At 36.6% G+C, this 27141-nt stretch overlaps 1 protein-coding gene across 2 annotated transcripts in view; it reads left to right on the forward strand.

Moving 5' to 3' along the window:
- The first annotated feature begins 1739 nt into the window (after positions 1–1739).
- tagapb (T cell activation RhoGTPase activating protein b) overlaps positions 1740–27141 on the forward strand; it is a 41510-nt gene continuing 16108 nt past the window's right edge. The window contains exons 1-3 of one of the 2 annotated variants that reach the window (XM_088625493.1): positions 1740–1875; positions 15135–15217; positions 26827–26997. In XM_088625493.1, the coding sequence (XP_088481619.1) occupies positions 1831–1875; positions 15135–15217; positions 26827–26997 (299 nt within the window). In that variant the 5' untranslated portion in view covers positions 1740–1830. The remainder of the gene's footprint in view (positions 1876–15134; positions 15218–26826; positions 26998–27141) is intronic. The other variant, XM_088625494.1, reaches the window with a different exon arrangement.

The raw sequence follows: 27141 nt of genomic DNA on the forward strand, positions 1-27141 counted from the left end.
AAACACTAAAAAGGTTCAGTTCTTTTATTCTGTTAATGTAGGACATTTCTTTAAGTCTCAGAACGCATCTGGTTGCTCTTTACTAAACTAATTCCAGAAAAGCAATATCTTTTTTGAAACCTGGTGATCAAAATTGAACACAGCATTGTAAATGAGACCTGCAGTAACTAGTGCATTATACAATTTTAACATGAGATCGCTTGATTGGAATTCTATGTTTTCACCTATATACAGTAGTCTAGTATTTTTTTTTGCTTTCCCTCAACAACTGAGACAGGAAAGACTTTATTGGTTATGTATTAACCAAGTTGGTTGAACCAAACCTATCTCACCAAGTATTCTAAACATGCATTATGAGTTCAATTATTTTGTGTTCTTATTCCTAGTTAAAATGTATTAAAAAAATGAAAATGTTTTTTAAAGTTTCGGCTCCATGGCCGAAACGTTGTGTTTTCTTTCTTCTCTTTTCAGCATGGAATAAACCTATTACTTGTTCCTTTTTAAAGTTTGTTCCATCTCTATATTCTGAAGTTACCAGTTCAGTGGGGATATTATGATTCTATTCCTATTCTATTCCAAAACTATTCCTATTAGTAACATGTTAAGACTTTATTTTTTTAGAGTGGGATCTACTGTACTTAGTAATAATTGCAAATAGAGTAACACATTTGCCATAAATAACTGTTATATAACTTATTGTTTTATACTTCCAGGAATTTCACTTTAATAAAATTCATATTGGCAGGGAAATTGCCTAAGCAGCTCGGTACAATTCTGTAGTAATTGGGGGTGGCTCTGTGGTTAAGGATCTGCACTTGTGACTGGAAGGTTGCCAGTTCAAATCCCATGGCCGGCAGAGGAATCCTACTCCGTTGGGCCCCTGAGCAAGGCCCTTAACCCTAACTGCTCCAGGGGTGCCGTACAATGGCAGACCCTGCACTCTGACCCCAAGCTTCTCTCCCTGTCTGTGTGTCTGTGTCTCCATGGAGAAAAGCTGGGGTATGTGAAAAGACACATTCCTAATGCAAGAAATTGTATAGGGCTAATAAAGAAACATTATTATTATTATATAGTATTTACATATTTTGGTGAACATATATTACCACATATATTGAGCACAAGGACATTTAGCAGTAAAACAAGAAGCATTGTTTTGCCTTCTTCTATTTCATAATATAGCAGAAAATCTGCTACTGTTATTTGGTGATGGCAGTGTTAAATAGAGAATGTAGTAGTATTATAAATGCATATAAGTATAATATGAAACCACACCAACTTCATAATAAAATAGTTCAAGCCATCTCAGGAGGAGCAAATTCAATTTCACATGTATGGACAGAGATTATTTTGCCAACCATTAATGAAAACAAACAACAGTACAAATAATAGGTTTTAGGCAGTCTGTTCTCAGGAGAATATTTTTATTGCGGATTACAATCTATGATTAATAAATACATACTGTAGTGAAGAAACTTTGTAGGATAAAGAAACTGTGTGCTACGGATAGGAATTAATTGTTCTTTCAATAGCAGGATTATGCCCCCAAACGCATTCCTCTAACTGGAAAATATTATCAGGAGATACCCGCAGACTAAATGAGGGAGAAGAACTGGGTTGTAACATTGCTACATTGTGAGATTCCTAATTCAAATGGGTCCTCCTCTCTGCTTTGTGTTGTCATTGTTATTTTCTCATTAACAAAAGCTCAAGACCCCAGTCAGGAGCCCTGAGTGCTCACTCCATAGTTTATCATGCCCTTGGCTGCGGGGAGCTCCTTCACTGCTGAACGCACTCCTCTCACAAGCCACTGACACTCCTAACCAACCAGCCATGAGGAGGGGAAGTTATGATGATGTTGCAACTCCAATCAGCCCTGTAAGTACTTATACAACATGCATACTACAAGTTTTACATATGGTCTCACATAATATATGTATCAGGAGAGATATACCTAAAAGAGATAACATATTAACTTTTCAATTTATTTCCTTTTGTTTTTCTGTGAGTCTTGCAATGGCAACAAATCCAGGCCAGTACAGTAGACTGTACCATGTACTGCTCTATGTATGATAACGATGCAGAATTACCTTTGTTTAAGCAATCATTCAGCAAACCAATGGAAAAAAAAGATCTAATGCCAGACGTGCTTTTCCTCACTTCTGGTTTTCGGTTGGAGGTTTTTGCTGTTGAGTGTCTGAGGCTGTGCCTGGTTCACTGAGTTCAGGGAGATGGTGATTAGCATACACTATCCTTTGTTAAAAAGTTACTTGCTTTATTGAGATAAAATAGAAGACAGAAAAATTATTTCCATTCATTATGGATATTTCCATTATCATACCTGATTAATTTTATTGTCTTTATTGAACTTTCTGTAACCTGTTAGGTGATATTTCCTTTCAAGGTCTGAAAGTGCACCCAAGAAAATTAATATATTTTTTGTTTTCCTACAGTTGTTACATTTTTAAGAGCCATCTTTCTTAAAGACTAAAAAGGTTCATTTTATTCTGTCAGTGTAGGACATTCCTTTAAATCCCAGGGAGTATTCTATTTATTTGTTGTTGATTTTTAGTCTTGCCATTATATATTCTTTTTGTCATTTAAGCCATTTATAAATTACCATTTGAAATCTCCTTTTCCTCCTTTGTGTATTAACAGAAATGAACAGAAAATTAATTTCTGTTATTATCTGAACATGTATAAAACTTCATGCAATAAAGTCAACCACAAATACCTACAAGTACTTAATATTTTAAGTGAAAAACATATGCTATATAATTTTTACAAAATAGAGAAAGCTGTTTGTGAGTAAATGTGAGAATAGGGTAAGTGGCATTTTTGTTTTCTGGCGCAGCACTGTTAAAAACCTGACTGACAGAGTCAAAACTTGACAAGACAAACAAATAATTATTAACATTGGCATTTATTAACATTAAAATAGCACAACCACACAATAGGTACACTATAACACATGTACAAATCAATGCATTCCAGAGGCTTAAATCCTACAGACCCAGAAATCTTGCTGAAACCACTATGACAAATGAAAAGGGTACAACAAGATGTATCCTGTGTCCTAATAAACGAATACGGCTCAGATTTAAATCCCCCTCTCCACAACATGGATGTCCAGAAGTGATTGGGAATCAGTGTCACATGGCAGAAGTTTTGAGGAACAGGGGGATGATGGTGATGTCCTTTTTCTCTGTATCTTTTCGTCTGTTTTTTTCTTTTCCTTCCTTCTTTTATATCTCTGTCTCTGCATTTATACTGTGTTCCATGGCTGTTGAAGGTTCTAACACTCTAATTTGAAGTTAATTAACCAGTGTATATCACCGAAAGTCCCCTTCGATTTTCTGTGTTTACTGTACCTGCTCTTTACACAGTTAGAGCTAGGCAAACACCTCTACTATGCCCATTGTTTAGGTTTTCTGGGTAAAGCCTTGAGTAGTGCAACCAGGGAGTGAACTTGATTTCTCAAGTTACAACATATCATCTCTGTGTGGGCAAGCTCTGCAGTGGATTAATATCACCTCATGAAATTGAATGTATACTGGGGCCAGTTAAGACTGAATAAAGTGTCTGGTTAGTTTTAGCTAGGAGAGAATTAGAAAATGGGTTTGGTTTGAAAAACTAAATTATAAATTAATAACATAAATGCTGTATGCTTAAACAACATTGGTACATAAAGAGGAGACATTGCTGCAAAAAGGTCCTTTGTAGTTCATGAAAGGGTACAAAAATAAAACAGAAGTATTCTGAAAAAGTATTTGTTTTGGACAACACATCTACACTGTTGTGAATTAAGCATAATTAGTACAAATACAGTACACAGTACACTGCAAGTTTCCCTTCTAATCTGTATTCTGATTCAGTTCATATTACCTATAAACTCTTTTGAACACCATGGCGGCCAGCAGCCATTTCACCCTGCAACTCACAACTAGCAGCCCACTGAAGCTAAGCAGGTGTGAGCCTGGTCAGTACCTGGATGGGAGACCTCCTGGGAAAAACTAAGGTTGCTGCTGGAAGAGATGTTAGTGGGGCTAGCAGGGGGAGCTCACCCTACGGTCCATGTGGGTCCTAATGCCCCAGTATAGTGACGGGGACACTATACTGTAAACAGGCGCTGTCCTTCGGATGAGATGTAAAACCGAGGTCCTGACTCACTGTGGTCATTAAAAGTCCCAGGGCGTTTCTCAAAAAATGTAGGGGTGTAACCCCGGTGTCCTGGCCAAATTTCCCATTGGCCCTTACCAATCAGGAATTATCCCCATCTATGAATTGGCTTCATTACTCTGCTCTCCTCCCCACTGATAGCTGATGTGTGGTGAGCGTTCTGGCGCACTATGGCTGCCGTCGCATCATCCAGGTGGATGCTGCACATTGGTGGCGGTGGAGGGGAGTCCCCATTACCTGTAAAGCGCTTTGAGTGGAGTGTCCAGAAAAGCGCTATTTAAGTGTAAGCAATTATTATTATTATTAAACACCAAAAATCCCCAGGTGTCCTAGATAAAGTCAGCATGCTTGAAGTGTGTTCTAGTTACCAGCAGGGGGCAGAGTGTAGCATCCCAGTCTAGGAAAAAAACAAAAGAGCATGACCTTGAAATGGAAGTTGGCTAAAAATATTAATGTAGCTTACAGTGTGTAGAAGGGAAAGATGAGAAAAAAACATCAGACAAAGTCAATCGCTAGAGATGTTGTTTAAGACATAGGTCAGAATTTCTGAATACAATTTTTTCTATTTTTAATTTAGCTGACTGCTAAAAAAGAAATGTATTATTAAGTGATTTAAAAACTTCAGTTGGGAATGACAACATTTAATATACCCATACATCCATTTTTTATTCACCCTATCCAATAGAGGGTTGAAGGGGAGCTGGAGCCTATCCCAGCAAGCAGTGGGTGCAAGTCAGGAACATTTGCTACATTCTCCATTTAAATCCTTAAAAAGACATTTGAGTGTTAATATGTGATATATCATTTTTGATGGTGCTTTGGAACACATGAACACATAATAAAAAAATAGACAGTATTGCACTTCATCTGAACCACTGAACTGGATGTTCCTATGTTCCAGGTCACATTTTTTAACTTTTCTAATTATAGAAGTGAACCCTGATGTGAGTGGCACCCCTCTCCTAAATGTCAATATCAATTAAGCTCCTTGTTTAAAGTCAGAAATATCACCCATTGCAATACAATTTCCCATATGTTGGTTTATAACTTATCACCTCTATTTTCTCTTTGGTAATCTTTGCCACCATTTTATCCCACCTCTCTGAATCAGGTTCCCTACTGTGATAGACTTTTATGTCAAACAACCCTTACAGCAGTTAAGGTGGGTAGCTGCGTCAGCATGCGTAGGCTGCAAAGGAACAAGAAATAGCTTTATTCTGTGCTGAAAAAAAAAGAAAGAAAACACAACATTTTGGCCGTGGAGCCTTCTTCAGGTGTAAAGGCAATCTGAAGAAGGCTCCACAGCCAAAACGTTGTGTTTTCTTTCTTCTGTTTTCAGCAGGGAATAAACCTATAACTTGTTCTTTTGCAACCCTTACAGTATCCAAAAACCATTGATACTGTACATCAACCCCAATGTAAACATCACAGAAAAATTCTGTAAAGCACCTGGTTGAATTCAACCAATTTCATAAAGGTAAGTTTATATCTGGAGGCGAAATTCTGCGACAAGAGAGCAATGCCTAGCTCACTCCCATAATTTGATCTGACAGACATCTGTGTTCTTATTAATCTGTAGACCATAATTTTAATTAATACTGACACTCTTAATTATAGAAATATCAACATTAATGTCACAAATAACTTTTTTTCTTGTTCTGTAGCTAATGACCTTTTTGTTTAGCAAATTAATCTGCAGACTCGAAAACATAACATTGGGGACATTGTACTTCAGTGTGTATATTTTTCAAGAAGGCCAGAATATAAAAAGAGTTCTGAGTTTACAAGATGTTGACTTCTGCTTTTGGAGATGAAAGCTGCTGAATTTAATCTACAAAATGAACTGCGGAGAAAATCCAAATCAAGTTTCAGTGGAAATGATGCCACAGAAAAAGCAAGGCAAGGCATTTAATAAGCAATGTTACTACAACACATGAACTGGTATACAGTAGATCCAGACTGAGAAAGCCGTTCCTTAATTGGTTGGAAATTACTGTATGTCTCACAGGGAAAAATTGTGTTGCTTTTAAAATCGATAATTCTTGGGAAAAATTTGGGCATTAAAACTTTGGATGCCCATCATAGCATCCATAGCACAACATCATAGCACAAGCCTACAAAGACATTATTTCATGGTGCACACTAATTATGCCTTTGGAGCTTATCTCCACCTCAAATTAAAAGATCTTTTAGACCAGGGCACCACAGCCAGATAGTTAAGAGAATAGTTTGGTACTCAGACCGAGAGGAGATTTTCTTAGGAACGGGAATAGATAAGGAGAATAATGTAACCTGCTACAACTTTAGGGAAATCTATTGCAAAAGAAACAATCCAGAAATTCCAAAACATATAATTGAGCCATGCATTGTATAACACATACAGTATAAAGTCACAAACAAAAACATTCTAATAGTTAAAAAGATACTGTAAAAAGAATATATACAATTTATAACATTCCTAATTGTTCTATTGAAATGTAATATTTGATGATTCAGCTTCACAACCATATAATTGTTACTCCTTGTCCTGCAGTATTTCAGGAGAAAATGAAGATGCTACTTGAGTGGAGGTTTTGGCAAAAGAGCAACAGAAACCCCAAACTGCAAATTGTTGACTTAATCTGTGTACAGGATGAGATATGCTGTCACAGGGTGCAACGTTTATCATCAATTTCTTAACACAGATGGTCAAACTAGTTCTCGTTTCTTGGAATAAGTTGCACTGAGCGACACAAGTCAGGTGACATCTGTGACAGTCGTTCAGCTGGTGTGGATAATCCTAATTTAAAAAATATTGTTTACCTGAATACCCTATATAATTAAAGACATTTTTGTCAAGCAGGCTTTCGATGCTTTGAATTTGAAGCAGGTTAAGTACAGTACTCTACTGATAAATTAAGGTAAAATGGGTCATATTATTAATTTGAATCGGGGGCAATCGTGTTCACTGTGCATGTGAGCTTTAGTCTTCATGAAACTAGGAAACTAGGACACAGTAAAGCATGTTTCCAACTGGCAATTAAGACCCTTGGTTAAGTTGAGAGTGTGAGCAAATGTGAGTTTAATAAGGGTGTACAGTTTTCTTTTCATAACCTGGCTGCATTGCGTCCTTCAGAAATATTATAACAATCAATTTCTTTTGTTTGTTGTTGCCTGAAACACAGATGCTCAGTGTTAGTTGTTTCCTTTAATTAAAGTAATGATGTTTTGATTATGCTTTTGATAAACCCCATGATTGTGTTGGGTGTATCATTACATAAGCAAATAAAAAATATTCTGAGACTTTTGAGGTAATAAATTACACATTTTAGTAGGACACATAAATGTTGTTCTTCCATTCAGAACAAAGGAAATGGATTTCATGGTCATATTTGTACCATGGTAATACATATGTACAGTGTCCTAAGAATGTATTCACAACCTCTGAACAATTGTAAGTATAGTTGTCTTATGATCACAATTTTGAATGTTTTACAATTATTTTTCCCTTGATTCATACAACATATGGAACAATTTTAAGGGGCAAAAATATTTAGATTATGTAAAAGAAAATTAAAAATGAAAACTAAAGTGATTACCAAATTATACACCTCCCTCAGTTTGAAGAAGCACCTGCCACAGCGATTACAGAGTTGAGACTTATTTCAGTATCAATTCAAATCTGTCTTTTGCTTCTTAAGGATTTGCTTGTGTTTTGCGGCATTCATTTTTTTTCTCTAACCTAAGGAAAAATTGCCCCAGTCCCAGCCATTGAACAACACCCCTGTAAGATGATGCTGCCACCACCATGCATCATTGTAAAGATTGTGTTATATTGGTGATGAGCAGTGTTCAGTTTGTCCCGGGCATAGAGCTTTGCATTTAGGCCAAATCTCTCCATTTTTATTTAATCAGACCAGAGACATTTTTGCCACAAGGTCTCCGGTCTGATACATGCCTTCTTGCAAACTCCAGACATGCTATTAATTTCCCCTAGCTTTTCTCCAGTAGGTTCAATCTGTGTAGTGCTGCAGAGATTGTTGTCCTTTGGACAGGTTTGTCCATCGCACCCATTGAAGTTCGAACCCATTCTGTAGTTCTTCCAGGGTGGTCATTGGGTTCTTGGTCACCTCTTGTCCAAAGTCATTCTTGCTCAGTTGCGCAATTTGGGTAAATGGTCAGCTCTAGGAAAAGTATGGGTGGTTCCTAATGCTAGACCTAGCTGTGTTCCTGGGAACTTTCATAGATATTTATTTATACACCTACCAAGATCTGTGCCTTCTCACAATGTTATCACAGAGTTATTCAGACAAGTCCTTGGTCTTTATGTTTTTGCTCTGATGTGTACTGTTAACTGATGGACTTTATACAGACAGGTGTATTTCTTCTGAAAACATGTCGACCAACTAAACTGACTGCAGGGCAAATTTTAGAGTGATCTCACAAAGAAATGAGATGCACCTGTGATCGCGATATAATGTAATAACAAAGGAGATGAATACTTATCAAATTAAGACATTTAAGGGTTTTCTTTTAAACTATATGTTAAATATTACCAAAACATTCATTCCAATTTTGGAATTGGAAAATGTCAGTGAAAAAATCCCATATAAATGTCCTCCTATTTAAGTTAATAATTAAAAAAAACATTGAAAAATTGAGAGGTGAATGCTTCCTGAAGGCATTGTATTTGATTTGGGTGCATTAGATACATTTGTAGACTGCAGACAGCTGAAGTAATATTCTTTGCTTATTACAATTGGCAATGAGTCAACCAGCATTTGAATAATTGCTGGTGCTGCAGTTACTCTTGTTCTCACCCAGTATGTCCCTTTTCTCTAGAATGTTTTCTAGAGCAAATTCAATTTAATGTGAGGCAGTTTACCTGAAATTCCTCAAATTTACTTTGGCTTCATATATATTCAAAGAAAATGTGTGTGTCAGTAATTTAGATGTGACAACATTCTGTTGGAAAAGCTAACATACTGTACAACCCCACTCCCCTTAACTCTTTACTCTAAACATGAATGACATTTGATTAAGGCAAAAAAAAGCCCCAAAAGTTCCCAAATGTGCTTGGTCTAATACCTTTTTGAGGTTATATCACACCTGGGACTGCTGTGCAATATCCTGCTTAAGCCTTTGGCAAAATCAGGCATGTAAAATTCAACATTTTAATCTTATTCCAGAGAGTTTGTCTTTTGTGATTGTTAGTGCATCTCAAAGTGCCTTAATGTTGGCATGGTAGGATTTGTGACATTGCGTGGAATTTTGAGATTTTGACCTTTGACCTGACTTGAGAGCCAAGAGTTCGCCACGGCCTCCTAAGGAATGCACACTGTTGTATTTTACTTCCCACAGCTGCAGTGCAATGGTAGCATAGGGAGATACCACCATTGTTCAGCGGCAGTTCTAACCTATTGTAAACCTATCTTCTACAATAGGTTTCGCATGTAGCACAAAATCCCAACTTTTAAATTTCTGCAAATTCTTATATTTCTGGTTTACGATTCAAGAAAGAAAAACATGCAGAAAGATTACTGAACTTGTCTATGTTTGTTTCAGTTAAAGAGGCCTTATTTGAATGTTATCTAATACAGTTATTAAGTAACATTCTAATATAATAAGTGCATTCAGAAGGTTCCTTGCTTATTACATTTTCTCTTTCTCTGTTATGCATCACACTCATGTCTGGCTGTGAGTCTGTTTGTGAAATCTGACTTCTTGAAGGAAGCATAGACACCAGTTTTAATAACACGGCTGGTTGTAGACAAATCTGACCCCAACACTTTACTAATACAAGCCCTCTTAATGAGAAGCAAGTAATAATAGAAAATTTTAAACAGCGTACAAACTTAGTTTAGAGAGCCCTCTACTCTGCACCCTGACTCCCGATGTTGTAAAAATGTATGAAGAGAAAAGGTATTTGTAAAAATATTTGTTACTTTTCACGTGAGATAGCTCATCTTATTAACTAGATCTATATGTGAAGGTTGAATTAATTTATTAAGAGTTAATGAAAAGTATCCATGTATGCTTAGTTTTTGTTTCTATATTACTTGGCCTTTTAGCCATTCTAGCCTTTAGACAGAACACTCCCCAGTGCACCAAATTTGCTCTTTCAGTGAGCACTTATAATCTGTTGTGGTCTGCACTTCTCACATAGTATTATATATGTGTGTTGGGGAATACAAATTAGTCAAATGGTCACACTTATACCCAACTGCTCCTGTGGATGATTTTCATTTTAAAAGAACAATAGGGTCATAAGCATTCAAACCAATAACTATAACATTTACAGCTGGTATGCCAGAAGACATTGTTAATTCTAGATTGGGAGTTGAATATTTATATGTTGAGCAATGTCTATGTACTCTAAAAGCCTTAAACTTTTATGACTTAGTCACTTTCAGCTGCCATGGGTAACAAAAACATGACTGAATAAGACTTAATATGTTACTAGGAAGTGAATCACTAAACCAGGCCTATATTTTCTTGGTAAACGATACAATCGTTGCAATCTTCATACCGTTTAATTAGTACAGTAAGTCCTGTTCTTGTGTGTTTTTATTAATATGGGACAAAATTGACAATGCAAAATTCTAAACACAATAAAGAAAAAAAAACTGTTGTATCCTTTATCCCTTTAGCCACCCTTTTGCCCCATGCTCAACACAGTTCTCAGATAATAAAAATAAAACTCCCTCCCTCCCACTCCCTCAGGTGGTTACCCCCTTCCCCAGTACCCTTAAAAAAATAAACCTGTGAGCGAACAATTTCGTTGAGTTTATTAGTGCTTTTGTGTCATCAGCTGCTACTTCCCTGGATCACACATTTCCTTCACCATGGACCCCAGCAATAGAATAGACAGAACCATAAGAATAATGTCCAGAAAGGTAAAGGTCCATTGGCACCAGGGAAGGGAGTGTGGAGACTGCCAGCTGAGAGTAATTATTCATTTAACAGCAGTAATGCCAGTCAGTTATACTCTTTTCTGCAGTATTGAGAGACTGAGAGAAGATGATTATTATCATTTGATAACAGAACCAGAGGAAAGCAGGGAACATAATGTGATATTCTCACATCACAGGAAATCACATCACATGTCCATTGGTTTCTGTGAAAATGAAATACACTTTAGGGTGTCAGTATTGTGCTTTAAAAGGTCTAAAGTCTGTAGAGAATTAAATAAATTCTGTTTATGATATTGACATGAGCCATCTGATGGACAGGTTTGTGAGAGGTGTGATTCAAATTAAACTAGACCTTATCATAGGAAATACTTCAATAACAACATGTTATCTCATGTTCATTTAAGGCTTTGAAAAACCTGATAACCACTAAAAGATAGTTTAAGCAATCTGAGAGAGTCAAGCAAAGGTGATTTATTTTAGAAAAAGAAGCACACATTGAACAAAAAAAAAACACAAACGGTATGACTTCTTGTTCTAATGAAAGATAAAACTGAATTCCACTCAGCAATTCATTTCTTTAAAGTCTTTTGGTTCCACTAGTATGCAGTCAGAGTAATATGAGTGGTTAAAGGTGATGAAAAGAGAAACTGTGTTCTTAAACTACAACACAATTAATCAATACACTAATTCATGTAATCACAACTGTTTTAATCATAACAGGGACAAAGATGTAAAGAGTGCAGCTGTAATTTGCATAACTGCTTAGTTCAGCTGAAGGTACTAGGTTATATCAGTTGCTTTGTCTCAGCTTGGAAGCTACGGATAAAACACGCTTGACTGGGGACATCTGGGTCCCACATTTGAAATAAGCCACCAACATTCAATTAGCGCCCTCCTTATCCTGCAACACGAACTGACAACTTGGTAAAACAGCTACAGCATTCTGTTAGTAAACACAAAAACTGAAGTCTTTTGAATTCAGCTCTTCAATAATAGAGACTGCAATTCCATTAGGCAGAACAAGTCATTATTGTTTTGGGGCACTGAATGAATGCCTGAATGCTCCTGTCCCAATGCTCAGAATCAAAGAAGGGCTGACATGATGCAGAAGTGGGATGATGATAATAATGAGGATGATATGCTGCCTTGTAATTGCTGGGAGAACCCGGTGCTCAAGGCAGAAGCCTGATTGAGCCTGACACATGAAAAGGGATTAGCTCTGTGGTGTCTAGGACCCTTAGTGGAAAATCAGCTCTGCTATGCCATTCTGTACCAAAATAACAGACACGAGCCATATTAAAATATTTCCGAATAGAATCAAGGAACCTGAGAGAGTTCACAGATGGAAAGATCACACTGAAATCCCACTTTATATGCCTCACACACCTTCAGATCCAAATATAATTAAAGGACCTTAGAAGCCACATGAGGAACCCAAACAAGTCTGAAGATAATGATTAACAAACTTCCTGCACAATATTACAATTGTGCATACAGTAAGCACAGTTGATAGATAAACCCAAATATGTGCTGACAGAAGTCATCAACTGTACTGTAGCTAGCAGATCAGGCATGTGATAATTAAATCAATGCAGTTCCTGTCTGTTAGCTTTGTTGAAAAACATTTTTGCTGACTATGTAAATACTACATTATGTGGTAAATAACTAATGATTTGACAACAAAAATGTAAATGATGATAGCTTTATACATAATTTCCAAACTCAAATTTGAGCTCAATACAGTTGTTAGATGTAGTAATTAATACAGCAATGTATTGATATGAAAAAGTTAAACCTTACTTATTTTCTTCTCTTAATATCCAACATTTGCTCATGATTTTAAAATTCAGTTGCTACAAAGTGTACTGTCCAGGGATAAAATTATAGTAATATAGAAAACACCTTAGCAATGGTTTACTGTTTCACTGGTGAGAACAAATCTTGTCAGTGTTTATGGAACACCTTACCTTTATTAAACTATCAATGGCAAAAAAAGATGGTATGGTGCCACATGCTGCTAGAGACTGTGGGTATTCATTTATCCATGTGACATCAGTGTTGCAGTTCTACAGCTTATAACACAAAACAGAAGTTGTCTGACTTTGAATGGTTATCTGGCACAATCTAGCAATGGAAAGCTGACAGAGTGAGTGTATACTAACTAGAGTGCTGTGTACAAGACACCTGTCTGTGTGGGATGAGTGCATTTCACACTCCTCTGCTCTCTGCCTTTAAGTTTGTTTACTTTAGAAAGTGATAGGACTCTAGTTTTGACTGGATCTGGCTCCAGCATTGACCTGGCTGCTCTGTCTCTGAACCTATCCAAGACACCAGAGCTCAGAGAGCTTTGATTTAAGAAATTAGGCTTATTTTCTTTGGATGATCTGAAAAAAGGAACACTGGTAGAGATTATAGCCCAGTGTGTGAATGAGTCTGTAAATTCTGAAGTGGTTATCGCTGAACTTTTCCAGTATTAACAGTGAAACACAAACTAAAAGACACAAGTTAAAACTATGTGGGATTGCATTTAAATCTGAGAACACGAGGAAGGAACATCTTTACATAAAAGATTGTAGGCGAGCTAGAAACGTAGATTCAAGACGTACACTGTCTTGCTCTGTAATCATAACATGTCCACAGCAGAATCACTGCAGATAGAAAGAGTTCCTATGATTCAGCCTGACACAGGCCAATAAAAGGATCTGACAGTGTCTTGTAGACCAGAGATCCCCAAGGTCATTTCAGCCTTGTTCTGTACAAGGGGAGGTTCTGGCAGCAGCTGGACTCATGGTGTAACCTGAACACACAGCCCCTGAGCAGAGATTACCACTCAATCACACTTTCAAAAGATTATTACAGGAACCAAATCCCTCTTTAATGCTTCATTTCATCCTCATTGATGTGAAAGACCCAGAAGTGTTTCAGAGTCCGATTTTGCTTTCTGACTCAGACTGGATGATTTCAGTACCCTCATTATAGCTCAGACAGAAAATGCCAAGGCATAGCAGACATTAGCTTTGGTCCACCTTCCACTTGGTGTTTGAAAGGTCTTTGAAAGGCCAGCTGCATGTTAACGCTCATGGATCTTTGGGAATTTACATGACCTTCTCATTTACAGTAGATATTTATTTTATCTTAAATCTTTTATCTTATTACTTAAATCCATTAAACTTAGCTGTAAAGACAGAGAATCCCAGACCTGTCTTCAGTGACCCATGTATCTGCTGGCCTTTATTCCAACACAACCTTTGTCATGTATCAGACATTAAGATAGTTGAGTTACTTAAGCAACACAGAATAATTTAAACACAAACTCCAATTTAGATTTTAGAAGTTAGAGTTTTAGAAACTTAAAACTATGAGAGAAACTAATCTCATTAATAGCTCAATACAGAGCTCAACTGTGTAACTGAGAGCTCAGAGTTAATGACAACCAGCAGGTACAGTATGTGGGCCACCAGGACTAGGGCTGAAAAACCCTTATAAGTGTTATTTAACTACTTCAGAATTTTGGTTTCAGTTGAGTTATTTAACATTGAACTAGCTTGAAGGGAATGATTGTTTTCCCAAAATAATCTAACTTTAAAATAATATACTGTATGTGTTATTCAAATAAAAGACAATAGAAAGCACTGTTTGTCTTGGTATTCCTTAGAACACTAGATCAGAACAGACTCCAGGACTGAAGTATCTGCAGCTTTTGTAGGTCTTTTTAAAGCACAGATACCTGGGAGAAGACCTGGGAGGAGATGGTAAATTGGCACCTGAAGAAAGCTCCATGGCCAAAAACATGTGTTTTCTTTCTTTTCTTTTCAGCATGGAATAAACCTATTACTTGTTCCTTTGCAGCCTACGCATGCTGACGCAGCTACCCACAATAACATAAAACATTGGCACCTGTATCTTAATAAATGCATGTATTGTCATTCTGTCAATTGTATCAGTGTGGTATTTGTGCTGTATTTGTTTATGTGTGCTCAGTACTCAGTGAATGACTTCATCTCTTTTCTTTTTACCTGGAGAAACAAATGTGAAGCTAATGTTCCCTTTTGTTCTCTATACCAGCTGAGGAGTCTGGCACAAAGACGCCGCTCAGCCCCTGCGCTGGTCCTAGGCAGAGTGCTGAGCAAGTCCTGGTCACCCGTCAGGTAGGCCTGTTCTTCCAGTCAGTCTCACAGTCATGTCTACATCCATAGTCAATGCCTTCCATAGTCCCTACAGAACCGAACCAGCTCCCTTCAAGATGATGCCAGCAACTCCGTTAACGTGCAAACCAATTTTTTTACTTAAGTTAACTTAGGTACAGAAAACAAGAGGGTCATGTCTAATGGAGAATTTACTAACAGATTTGGATCATTAAACAGATTTTTAACCCCAGAACACTCATGATATCCGGTGAGATTTGTTATTAGGGCAGGGAAACTGGCCTATACTCACCATTGCCCATTTGAGGGTTTACAGTGAGTATAATTTTTACCTAATCTCAGACTTGCAGAAAGAAAAAATTTTGAAACATGAATTTAACAAATACACACATGCATTTTATTAATAACACTGGAACTTACCAACATTTTAGACACTTTTTGTTATTGAAAGCGTTCACGCTTTGCAGTTTGATGCTATTTTCTTTCTTTTTTTGTGTTGCATTCGTTGACTGTCATTGGCAAAAACTGGAACAAGCCAGACATACTAATTAATCATGTGATCTGAGCATAAATAGCAGGGTTTTCTATAGGCAGTTGGTTTTTTTTTGTTTTTTTGGTTGCTGTAGGTCCAGTATTTAAATGTTACATGCTGTGTTGTTTTAATGTCTTTTAGTATGTGGTAGGAGGTAGAATACAGTAAGAGTCACAGCCGCTTCAGTAAAAGAAGAACCGTTCTAGCATCTAGGCCGGGATTAAATGTGAACTTCAGCATACAAACAAAAAAATAACAAACCAAGTGCTTGCTGTCTGGTTTCATAGATTTCCACATAGAATAGTTTGGTGGATCGTATAGGTTAATATGAAGTTATTAATTCAAATTTTTCATGTATTCCACTCTCAATAATTATGCACACATTAGTGTATAATTGTTTGCTGTTTACAAACTCTTGAACCTTTTAGGACCAGTTTTCCCAAAATCTTACTGTCTTTATTAGACTGATAGTTCACAACAATATGGCATTTTACTTCTATTGAGCTCCTCTTAAAAACTTTCAAGACAAAATATAGTTAGTACATTGGCGCCAAGGCGTGGCTTTGTAAAGCTGGTCCCAGGTGGTTGACACCATGCACAATCCTGTTGATGAGTCTGCAAGCCTGGTGTGAGTAATAATGGGCCCTTGATATTTATCACAGATCACACCTCCAGGTATGTTGTAAATGGAGGGGTCATCTGCCAGCTCTGGCATTATTTGTAGTTTTTTTTGTGAGCACCTTCAAATAAAGTATAAAGAAAGAATAAACAAATGCTTACCAAAAAAAAAGAAATCAAGCTGTCCTTTTCTATCTTATGAGCTAATCTGAGTCATGACTTTGTGTTTTAAACATTTATTGCACCTTTCCGTCCCCTGGAATTAAATGGGGTAATGTGATTTCTCTTTAGAAATGAGTAAACTAGAGAGCATTCTTGTGTGTCAGTCTCAGCTGGGATTAGAAAAATTAGTCATCTCTTTTTTACTGTGATCAAGAATAGAAATGGCCAAATTGAATTTACCCCCCCCCCCTCGTTCTTGTAAATAACTCTGCTCTTAATTAACTCCATCAGTTAAGGACTCCCAGCCACCACTAGTGAGTGATAAAACTTGGAGATTGACCACACTAAAGGGCCACTTTTCTGAATGAATGAAATACTTGGAAAGTTCACTTTCATTAAAATAATGATACCATAATATCAGCTAAAATAGAAATATTGAAAAGTTTATTGTATTCCTACTTTATAAATACAAAATGAGAAACATTGAACTACAAGAGGCTATTTAAGAAAAATACCTTGTCATTTATATTGACACACTAAGTAAGCATTAGGATATACTGTATATTTTAAGGTGTGAGGTAACAAGGCTTCATTTAGAATATTATGTACACTTTTTGTCACCACATTACAGAAAAGAGCAAGCAGATTCCAGGGCTTAAAAAAATACACTGAAAAAACTTAAATGTATTCGTTTTGAACAGAGAAGACTTTGTGAAGACCTGATACAAATTTTAGAAATTGCCAAATGCTTTGACAATGTGAAGCCAGCATATTTCTTCAAAATAAACGTGAACAAAAAGACTCAAGGAACACTTCTTAACCCAAAAGGTTATGGGGGTGCAGAACAAGCTACCCAGTCATGTTGTTGAAGCTGATACCTCCATTCTTTCAATGGCTGGACAAGATCTTCGGCTCAATGAGCTACTATTAATAATAATTCACCTTTCATTAATAATAATGGATTCACCTCCACCACCACCGAATGTGCAGCATCCACCTGGATGATGTTACAGAAGCCATAGTGCGTTAGTACTCTTATCGCCAATAGCTATCAGTGGGGAGGAGAACAGAGTGATGAAGCCAATTCATAGATTGGGATTATTAGGAGGTCGTGATTGGTAAAGGCCAGGGAGAAATTTCAGCAGGGCATCGGGGTAACACCCTTACTCTTTTCAAAAAACGCCCTGGATTTTTAATGACCATAGAGAATCAGGACCTTGGTTTTACATCTCATCTGAAGGACGGCACAGTTTTACACTATAGTATAAAAAATCCACTATATTTGGGCAGTAGGAGGACCTACACAGACCACATGGTGAGCACTCCCTACTGGTCCCTAAGAGGTCCCATTAGCACTTCTTCCAGCAGCACCATTAGCTTTTCCAGGAGGTCTCCTATCCAGGTACTGGCAAGGCTCACACCTGCTTAGCTTCAGTGGGTTGCCAGTTGTGATTTGCAGGGTGATATAGCTACTGGTTAGTAGATATAGCTTCTAACTACTAAATGGACTGTTCTTATTTGTAACCGTGCTCACGGTCTTATAATCCAGTGCTAACAACAAAAATCAGTACACCAGATACACTACTCTAGCCATAGGGAATATTTTATATAGTAGAGTTTAATGGAAAGTACCACGAGTTAACAGGAAAGTAAAAGTTTGACCAGTGCTATCAGATGTTCTTTATAATGTACAGTACTTTTGTTAATCTTTAAGAATGTAAATATCTACTTTAAGTTTATCTTTCATTCTTATGAGTGATAATGCTTGATAAGGGAATGGTACATCAGAACATGTGCTGGTCACTGATTGCCCTATACTAGCACAATGACCTTTGATACTGGTCCTATAGATACCAAACATTTATCAGATTATTTAGCTGAATAACAGAAAACTATTCAGTTTAAAATGTTTAGGTGTAAATTTAGGTGTACAATGCATTCTAAATTTTGCATCATGACTTAAAGGCTTTTTTAATGTGTGATTGACTACTTTAATCTCACATTATTTCACTCTGTTAGCATCATGTCTGAAGAGTCCTAACAATTTCAATTCTCACAGACCAGCTATTGAGAGGGCAGTTGCAAATACTTGGGTTGTGTTTTATGCGAGATGCCCTTTTTATTTATAATTTACTAATTGGTTGTGTTTAATGTACTTTCACCTATTTTTTTCTAAACAAGCATTCCAAGAAAAATAGAGAAGTAATTCTGTCCATGTGTCCAGAATCCTAATATATTTACTGTGCTCGTTCAGTCTCTATAGACAGTGCTCATTTAGAAAACTTTTTGCTTATTTTTATATGAACCCCACAAGAAACACACTATTTTCCAAGTGTGTGTTGGGGGAGGTTAACGAGTTCATTACTAAAGCTATTTTTGTGTCTAGTAGTCATTTTAGTTTGTTTGAATGTAGGGACCAGCATTGTGGGGGCAGAGTGTGCAAGCAAGATATGCATTCAATGATTGGCTTGATTAACATTCAAGTTAATAGAGTAAAATCAAAGTGCAGTCTCTTACTGATATTGATACAGTTTTGCTTAAACAAATATAAAAAAACAAAAAATTAAGAGAATGGCAGGTGCACATAGATAAACAACTCCTGCACTAGTTGGCAAGCAGTGACAAGTCACTTTTTGTGAACCTGCTGCATTTTACTGTCACACTTTGAAACCACTGCTTCAGATCTTGCTTGCTGGAGTGTAATTTTATTTTGAACCCTCACTTATTCACCCTGTGAGCTGGTAGTTTTGTACACAAAGTAATTATCCACTTCTCATGCAGTGTATGTCAGAAAACTGAGCAATTTAAAGTGGCTGATAAAGAAAAAATAAAGAACCCGGACTGCTCCAATTCCATTTAAACATACTCTAGCTAGCATCATGAAATGAATCTCAGTGTCATAAATAGACTCAAAATGGATGGTTGGATGAGCATCATCATGAAGTAGCGAGGAATTAGGAATGATATTGCTGATACTGTCTGTTACTTTTAAGTACCTTTAGACAAGCCTTTATTGTCAGCTTGGCATAAGACCAACAGTAATTAGTAGTTATGCAAATAACAAAAATTGTCAGTCATATTGTGAAGATCCACAGCATTTTGAACTAACACGTTATCATTAACTGGCTAGAATTGGTTAGGGTTGGGATCTCTGTTTCTGAAAGTTCTTTGGATTTAAAGAAAATACAGTAGCTGAAAGAAACCTTCCAGCTGTGCAAATCTGCATTGATTCTGCGTAAATGGTGCATGTTGTGATGCACTACAATTGTACTCTTAACCAAAGATTGTTCACATAGGCAGCTCCTGTCCTCTGAACTAGTAATAACCCTCCATTTTCCACTGGTTTTGCTGTCTATAAGCATAAAGTGCACATTTATCTTCAAGCTACATCAAATCTGTTTCTATTTTAGCACACTGTTAGATAGCACGATAATCTTGTCTGTTTTGTGGTACAAACCAAAGCACTAAAAGCAGAGAATATTTCTAAACTTTATAACAATGATAAAAACAAAGTAGAAGATAGCAACTTTAGAAAACTCTCATATGTAATTTTCCCTTTGAATAATGTTGGCTGAATAACATTGAAAGTTAAAGAACTGCATTGTTCATTAATTGAACCTTATGCTAAACGGCCATGCAGCTGCCACTCTGGGCATAAAAGCCTACAATGCAAACAAACTAATGCAAACAATCATATTACCATTTACTGTAGCATACAGAGCTGAAACAAGATATTTTTTGAGCAAATCAAATAATACTTTGCTAATATTACCAATATATATTTTTGTATACTACATACAAACATAAGAAAGATTATGCACACGATTCATGGGTAACCCATTCGTACATAAATAGATAAAAACAGTGTATGACTTCAGGTTCAAACCACTGTGTTACACTGTGCCACTGATTTTATGCTGCGTGTTGGGTTTCCATCTAGACTGACTCAGTCATGGTAAACTTTCTCACCTACAACACATACCAGCTCATCTCCCCCCACGACGCAGACAAGCTGGGGGTGGTCTGTAGAGACGTCAGACTGCCACTGACGCCAATCCCCCACATAGACATTTCACAGGGTCCACCCACCCTTGTAGGCCCACAAGCACATATCACAGCTGTAACAAATGTAAGTTTCTCAGGAGTAGGTGTTTGCCAGAGGTAATATATATATATAAATGATAAATATATTTGATACATCATGTTAGACAAAGATATAGCATGATATATATATATACCAGATATAACATGATATATAGCAGACAAAACATGATATATACTGTAACATGTTAGATTTTATGTTGTCTAAGCAAAAAGGTAAAGCTTCATTTTGAGCCATGGTGGTGTGTGACATTTACCAATTCAAAATGGGGTAAAACAAATAATTCTGGTGTTCGAACCTGCCCTCATTAATATTTGTGTTTTGGAAATTGGATACACATTTCTAAATCCTGTTATCCATTAACTCTCAACCCTGCTACAGAGTTTAGTATACATTTATTTATTATTATTGTTATTTGAAAGTTAGATGAATAGCCCACATCGTTGTCTGTCCAATAAATTAATTAGATAGTTAGTCAAATATCTTTCAATAAGATAGATTAGCTAATCAATTATTGAGCATAATAATTTTGTATTAATACATAATTATTAATATACCTGTAGTATATTCACTGGGTCTGTAAAAATGCTATTCTGTTCTAGAGCATGGATGCCGATTGGTAGGATCAAGGACTTTGGTCCAGGTGTAATTATAGGTCTCTTTAAACCAGAAACACTTTAGGAAAGCTAACTTTTGGAAAAGATGATCAATTAATTTAGGTCATTAAGAGATGAGCTAGACCACAGTTGTGATTTACTCTTTGAATAAATGTAGTCTATGACTGATTTTCAAAAATAAAAGAAACAGAATAAGGCTTAAGAATGTAAGTGGCGAGGCTGTGGGTATTTTTCATTTAAAGACTCATTTTCAAAAATAGAAGCAACATTAAATCATGTGTAAATCTAACTATGCATGTCTTCCATTTAGTTTCTCTAGCCTAACATTCTAAAAGTTGTGTCCTTTTAAGATCTTGGCACTGTGTATCAAAACATAGAGCCAAAGATTGTAGATCAGGAGGATTGTACCTCCAGTTCTAAAGCACAAAGAGCAATTGTGGACTATTTTATACTGTACATAAATCATCCTGTGTCTTTCTATGATCTCAAGACAATATCTATGTCTATGACAGCATCTACGTAATGCAGCTGGTGTATCTTAAAGCATCTTTTTATCAAAAACAACCTTCAGACCTCCTATCAAAAATGTCATGGTTTATGACATAACACAATCAAAATATAGGTGAATAATAGCAAGCCAAATTATCATTGAAAGACATCTCTAAGTCATATTAAGATTTTTCTATAAATTAGTAGACACACATTAAGTGATGAGAGCTATAAGCAGTGAACTTATTCTAGTTTTTGAGGGTTATTTAATGTTCAGTCATTCAGATATAATATTGCAGGTGTTTGACTGCTTCTGGCAACAGGAAAACATTCACATGCTCTATGGTCAGGGCCATCACTTCAAATGACTGAACATGCTTTTATCACAAAAACGACTAATTAGTCAGAGGGAACTGTTTCCTCACAGTACCTTATTGTACCATAATTCTGTTTTAAACAAAGCCTGGTAGCCTCCGGAAAGCAAAATGTTTTTCTTTACAAATACAAGCCGATTAAGGCATAAATGTTTGCAGTGCTCCATTTATAAAAAAATAACCAATGAAAATAGTGTAAAAAAGAAAAGGGCATTTTCATGACATGTCCTGTAATTGGGCTGTAATTCTGCTGAATTTAGAAGTTAATCCATATTGGGGAAAACATATGCTTTGACTACTTTTCTTGCAAGAATCTGAAATGTCAAAGCCTAAATGAACAAAGAGCTGCAATAGTTTTATATACAGTAGCATATTTCAACAATGTGAAAGTGAGGATTATGTGCTGGTATATATGTACAGTATATGCAAAGTGCGAAAAGCCTCTTGCCTTAAAAATAGGTCACTGTGGGTCAGTAGGTGGATTACCTGGTGTACATTGAACTTTTTTCATGTTTTTGCATAGATGCCTTTAACCACCGCCTCCGTATCCAGGTAAAAATCAAGGCAGTTTCAGAGAGACAATAATCCTAATGAACACTTGGCACTTGTAAGTGAACAGCTGTGCACTGGTTAACCTGGAATAGCTGAGACAGGTTAAGAGATGACTCTGAGTTGAAAATGGCATATCAAAGTTTGAGAAATGACACTGAAACCTTGTTGACTTACTGAGATCAGTCAGGCTCTCAAGACATTTTCAGTTAATTTGATTTCAGTCTGTTCCTGCTTAAGTGTTTCTGTATAACTGGTAGAACAAGTTGCCAGTGTGTTTCCAGGAATCTTAAATGCAGCTCTCCATATAGCAAAAGCTGGATCCTTTCCACTGAGGGAAATAAAATGCACGCAGCATGCAGCCTTGTGAAAATCACGTGGCTCTGCAGCGAGCCTTTAATCAAATTTGATTAACCTTGTTCATCCACATATAGCTGCAAATTTGACCTAAAATGGAGTAGGTAAAGAGAACCACTTTGAAAAGGTTTTTTTGCATTGGAAAGCTGCCTTCTAAATTTTGCTTTGCTCACTGTTATTTCAAATTTGGTTTTATTTGTTTTCTCATGCACATCTTGACAACACAGATTAAGAAAGGATGACACAGTGCCTTGCAAAAGTACTCAGCCACTTCCACAATTGTGCTGTTTTATTGAATTACATATGATGTTTATATGTTTTTAAATTGAATCTATTATTTTAATTCTAACTTGAACGCTGAAATCGAATACTTTTAAGGGTGAAAGAAGTATTTACCCCCCTTTGCTATAACAAATATAAATTGGTTCTGGTGTACAAAACTACTGAAAAAAGGCCACATGGTAGAATAATCTCTATGCAATAATAGTGGCTTAAAAGATTTCAGTATTAATTTATCCATTCAGGTAGTGAATATCAACCAAAGTTCAACTTTGAAGACCAAGGAGCTTTCAAAACAAATCAGGGATAATGTTGCAGAAAGGCACAGGTCAGGACAAAGAAATAAAAATTTTAAGGGCTTTGAATATCCCTTCATGCATAGTGTGGTCCATTCTTAGAGACTGCAGAGACTCTGTATTCTATGTCATTGAGGAGCCAGAGTCTATCCCAGTAAGCAAAAAATGCAAGGCAAGATGGACCCTGGATATGCAGGTGCAGGTAGCTGGAAAACGAAGCACCCGTCAGAAATCCACATGAACATGAGGAGAAGATAAAAACTCCACACAGATAGCACCACAGGTCCAATATTTTACCCAGGGTCTATAGTTTCATGGAGGCAATGCTAATCACTGCAGCACCATACTATCCTGCATCAAAGTATTTAAGTGATATTTTGTGGTTACACTGGACAAAATTGAAATGTTTGGATCTAAACGTAAAGCATTACTGTACATCTCGAACAAATCCAAAACAATGTATCATGCAGCCTATACGTTCTCTACTGCCAAGCGTAGTCTGAGGCAACTTCACTTCACTATGAACTGGGCAGACTTGAGTTAAAATAGAAGGAGCAAATTACAGGCAAATCTTAAAGGAAAATTGTCTCAGTCTGCTAAAGATGGAAAATGTACCTTTTATAGCACAATGACCTAAAGCCAAACTAGAGTGGCTAAATAAGAAAAAAAAATGTCCTTAAATTGCCCTGTCAAAGGCCTGACTTGAATCTGATAGAAAATTAGAATGGGTGAAACTTAATTGTTCAAACTAGCCACTCTTATGGGTGAAAAAAAGTTAAATATAATCAAAATCGGCACAGAAACATCAAGAACGAAACTACGTTGATTGTAGAATTAATCTCTCATTAAGGCAATACTAGGTGGAAGCACCTTTGGCAGCTATTATAGTTTAAAGTCTTTTTGGGTCAATCTTTACCAACTTTGCACACACTGGCTTTGAACTCTTTTCACAAATTCTCAATAGGATTAAAGTCCAGAGTCTGGCTACTTAAGGACATTCATTTTCTAATTCTTAAGCCACTCCAGTGTAGTTTTGGCCTTGTGCTTTGGAAAAGTGTCCTGATAAAGGATGCATTTTTCCCCTGTTTTGAAGCAGGTTTTACTTACTAAGATTTGCCAGGATTTTGATCCAGCTACGATCCCATCAGTCTTAAGAAGATTCACAGCACTATAAAACAATATTTAAAAAATCCTGCCACCATCATGCATGACAGTAAGTGTTGGCCAATTGATTAATGCACTGCACTGGGTTTGTTTAACATGTAATATTTTGCATTCAGACCAAAAAGTTCCATTTGTGTCTCATCTGGCCACACTTGCATTATCACATACAGTAGGTGCTGTGTTGCAAACCCCATGTGGTATTTGAAATGTTTTTTTCTTCAGTTTTTTTTCATTGGGGTGATCAGGATCCCTTTGACCCTAGTCTATTTTCTCCCATCTCGGCCACTTAACTCCATAATCCTTTCAAAATTGCCCTTGGCCTCACAGTGGCCTCCCTAACCAATTTAATCTTTGACTGGCTGCTCAGTTAGCTGGTACAACATGATCTGTAGGGCGTTTTGGTGTCTTCCACTTAATGATCAACTTCACTATGCTCAAAGAAATATTAAGGGTTTTTTAAATGTTTTATACCCTTATCCTGATCTGTGCCTTTTTACTTTGAGTGTGTGGAGGAAGCTGTGTATGTAAGACATATTAAATTGCTGTTTCAAAATGTAGAGCTGCAAGCTATAAAGCAACAAAATGTGAAAACTGTGCAAGGGTCTGAGCTCTTTTGCAAGGCATTGTGTAAAAACTTGTCATGATGTGACAGATCAATCGGATGACAAAGCTAATGTTGAATTGACTAGAAATGTAACTAGCATGTTTAGACAGAAAGCCCATCTTAGTATGTATCAGAGAAACATGAGTGTTCTTACTTCTACTGAATGTGGGAAACTCACAGATGTCAGGCTTCTCCAAAATGAATTGTTTGTGTTGCTAAAAGGTCGACTGCTCAAGGAGAGTGGGAGTTCAGCCTCAAAAGGGGAAAAACCGACTTGCTCTAATGCAGGGGATGCATTGAGAAGTGTGATAAGTGTGATCTTAACTTTGCTAAGTTTGTTTGTGGTCAAGGCATGTTAGCCGTCTGGAGATTTAACTTTTGTCACAATTCACTTGTACATACTGTAAAACCCTTTAATAAGAGTAAATATTCAGTAGGTCTTCATATAGTAAATTACAACCTTTAAGTATGGCTATATTTATTTTTATTCGCAATTTACGGGAACAAGAGAGTCAGACTAGGCAAAGCCATAAACTTCCTGTCTTTGATGTATTTTTTCAAGTCAGTACAAATATAGATCACACTGCACACTGGCTTTAATAAAACTATAATTTTATAATATACCCAAGATCAACAGCCAGGTGAAAAACACAATAAATTGCTGGATGTTCAGCAAGGAAAAAAGAAGTGATTTAAACACCATAGCATAATAATTAAAATTCCAAATAAACATGAGATGTTGTGGTACACAGTAGTCCTCAGCTGATCCAATGATACACAAGTGGATTATTTACATAGAAGATATGCTTTGTCTTAATTGATCAAGCTTCAGATTCAGGTTATTTCAGGATATGTGTTTAAATTTCTAAGAAATTAAGTGATTCATATTCTTACAGCAAAAGGGCTCTCTATATCAAGAATTTAAGATTCTATTTTTAACAATATTTTATATTTGCTAATAACTTCACATGGCTGTTGGTCCAAAGATTATAAAAACCAAACAGCTTCTAGTTGTGTGCCTCTTCATTTTTTCCTGCAATCCATCCCCAATCCCCACCATCACCCAGTAAATGTAAAATTCCAAACATGGTAGCACGCTGTCAACAACTACAGCTCTAGAGAGCTGTCCCCTGCATTTTTAGCAAGATTCCTTAAAGAAACATTTCTGCCTAAGATGCTGTAAAACTTTAGATTAGTTTTAATGAAGCAACTGATTGCTTCAGGAATGACATTTAGATGTGGAAACCTTCTAATCCTCACAGACTCCTTTGACTTTTTTTTTCTCTTTAGACAGATAAAGTGCATTTTCTTTTAGCTGGGTAAAATCTACGTGAATCTGTCAAAGCATCACACATAAAGCACACATTGGTGAAGAAATGTGATAAAAGGACAAAGAAGCTGCCCTGAATCTATAAATGTAATTGACAACAAAGGTGCTGATGGCTATTTGTCCTTGTGTTGTTTCCTAGGGAGAACGTGCTCTGCCCAGTGTCAGTGGAGCAGTGTCCCTTTGTGCTGGGCCTTGCCGATGAGAATGGAGACCTGATCCTGGATGAGTGTGTGCAGGTGTCAGAGGGAACGAAGACTAAAATGAGACATTTGTTCCTGTTCAGCGACGTGCTGGTCATTGCCAAACTAAAGTAAGAAAATCTTTGGTTTACATTTACCTTAGGAAACTAATAATACATTGTATTTTATATAACACCTCTAAAAATGCCATCTCAAAGTGCTTTACAGAGACAGAAAAAAATATCAATGAATACACAATGAGAGGACATAGTAAT

Source organism: Lepisosteus platostomus, chromosome 3 (genome assembly GCF_059453375.1).
Source record: "Lepisosteus platostomus isolate fLepPlt1 chromosome 3, fLepPlt1.hap1, whole genome shotgun sequence".
Classification (NCBI taxonomy): Eukaryota; Metazoa; Chordata; class Actinopteri; order Semionotiformes; family Lepisosteidae; genus Lepisosteus; species Lepisosteus platostomus.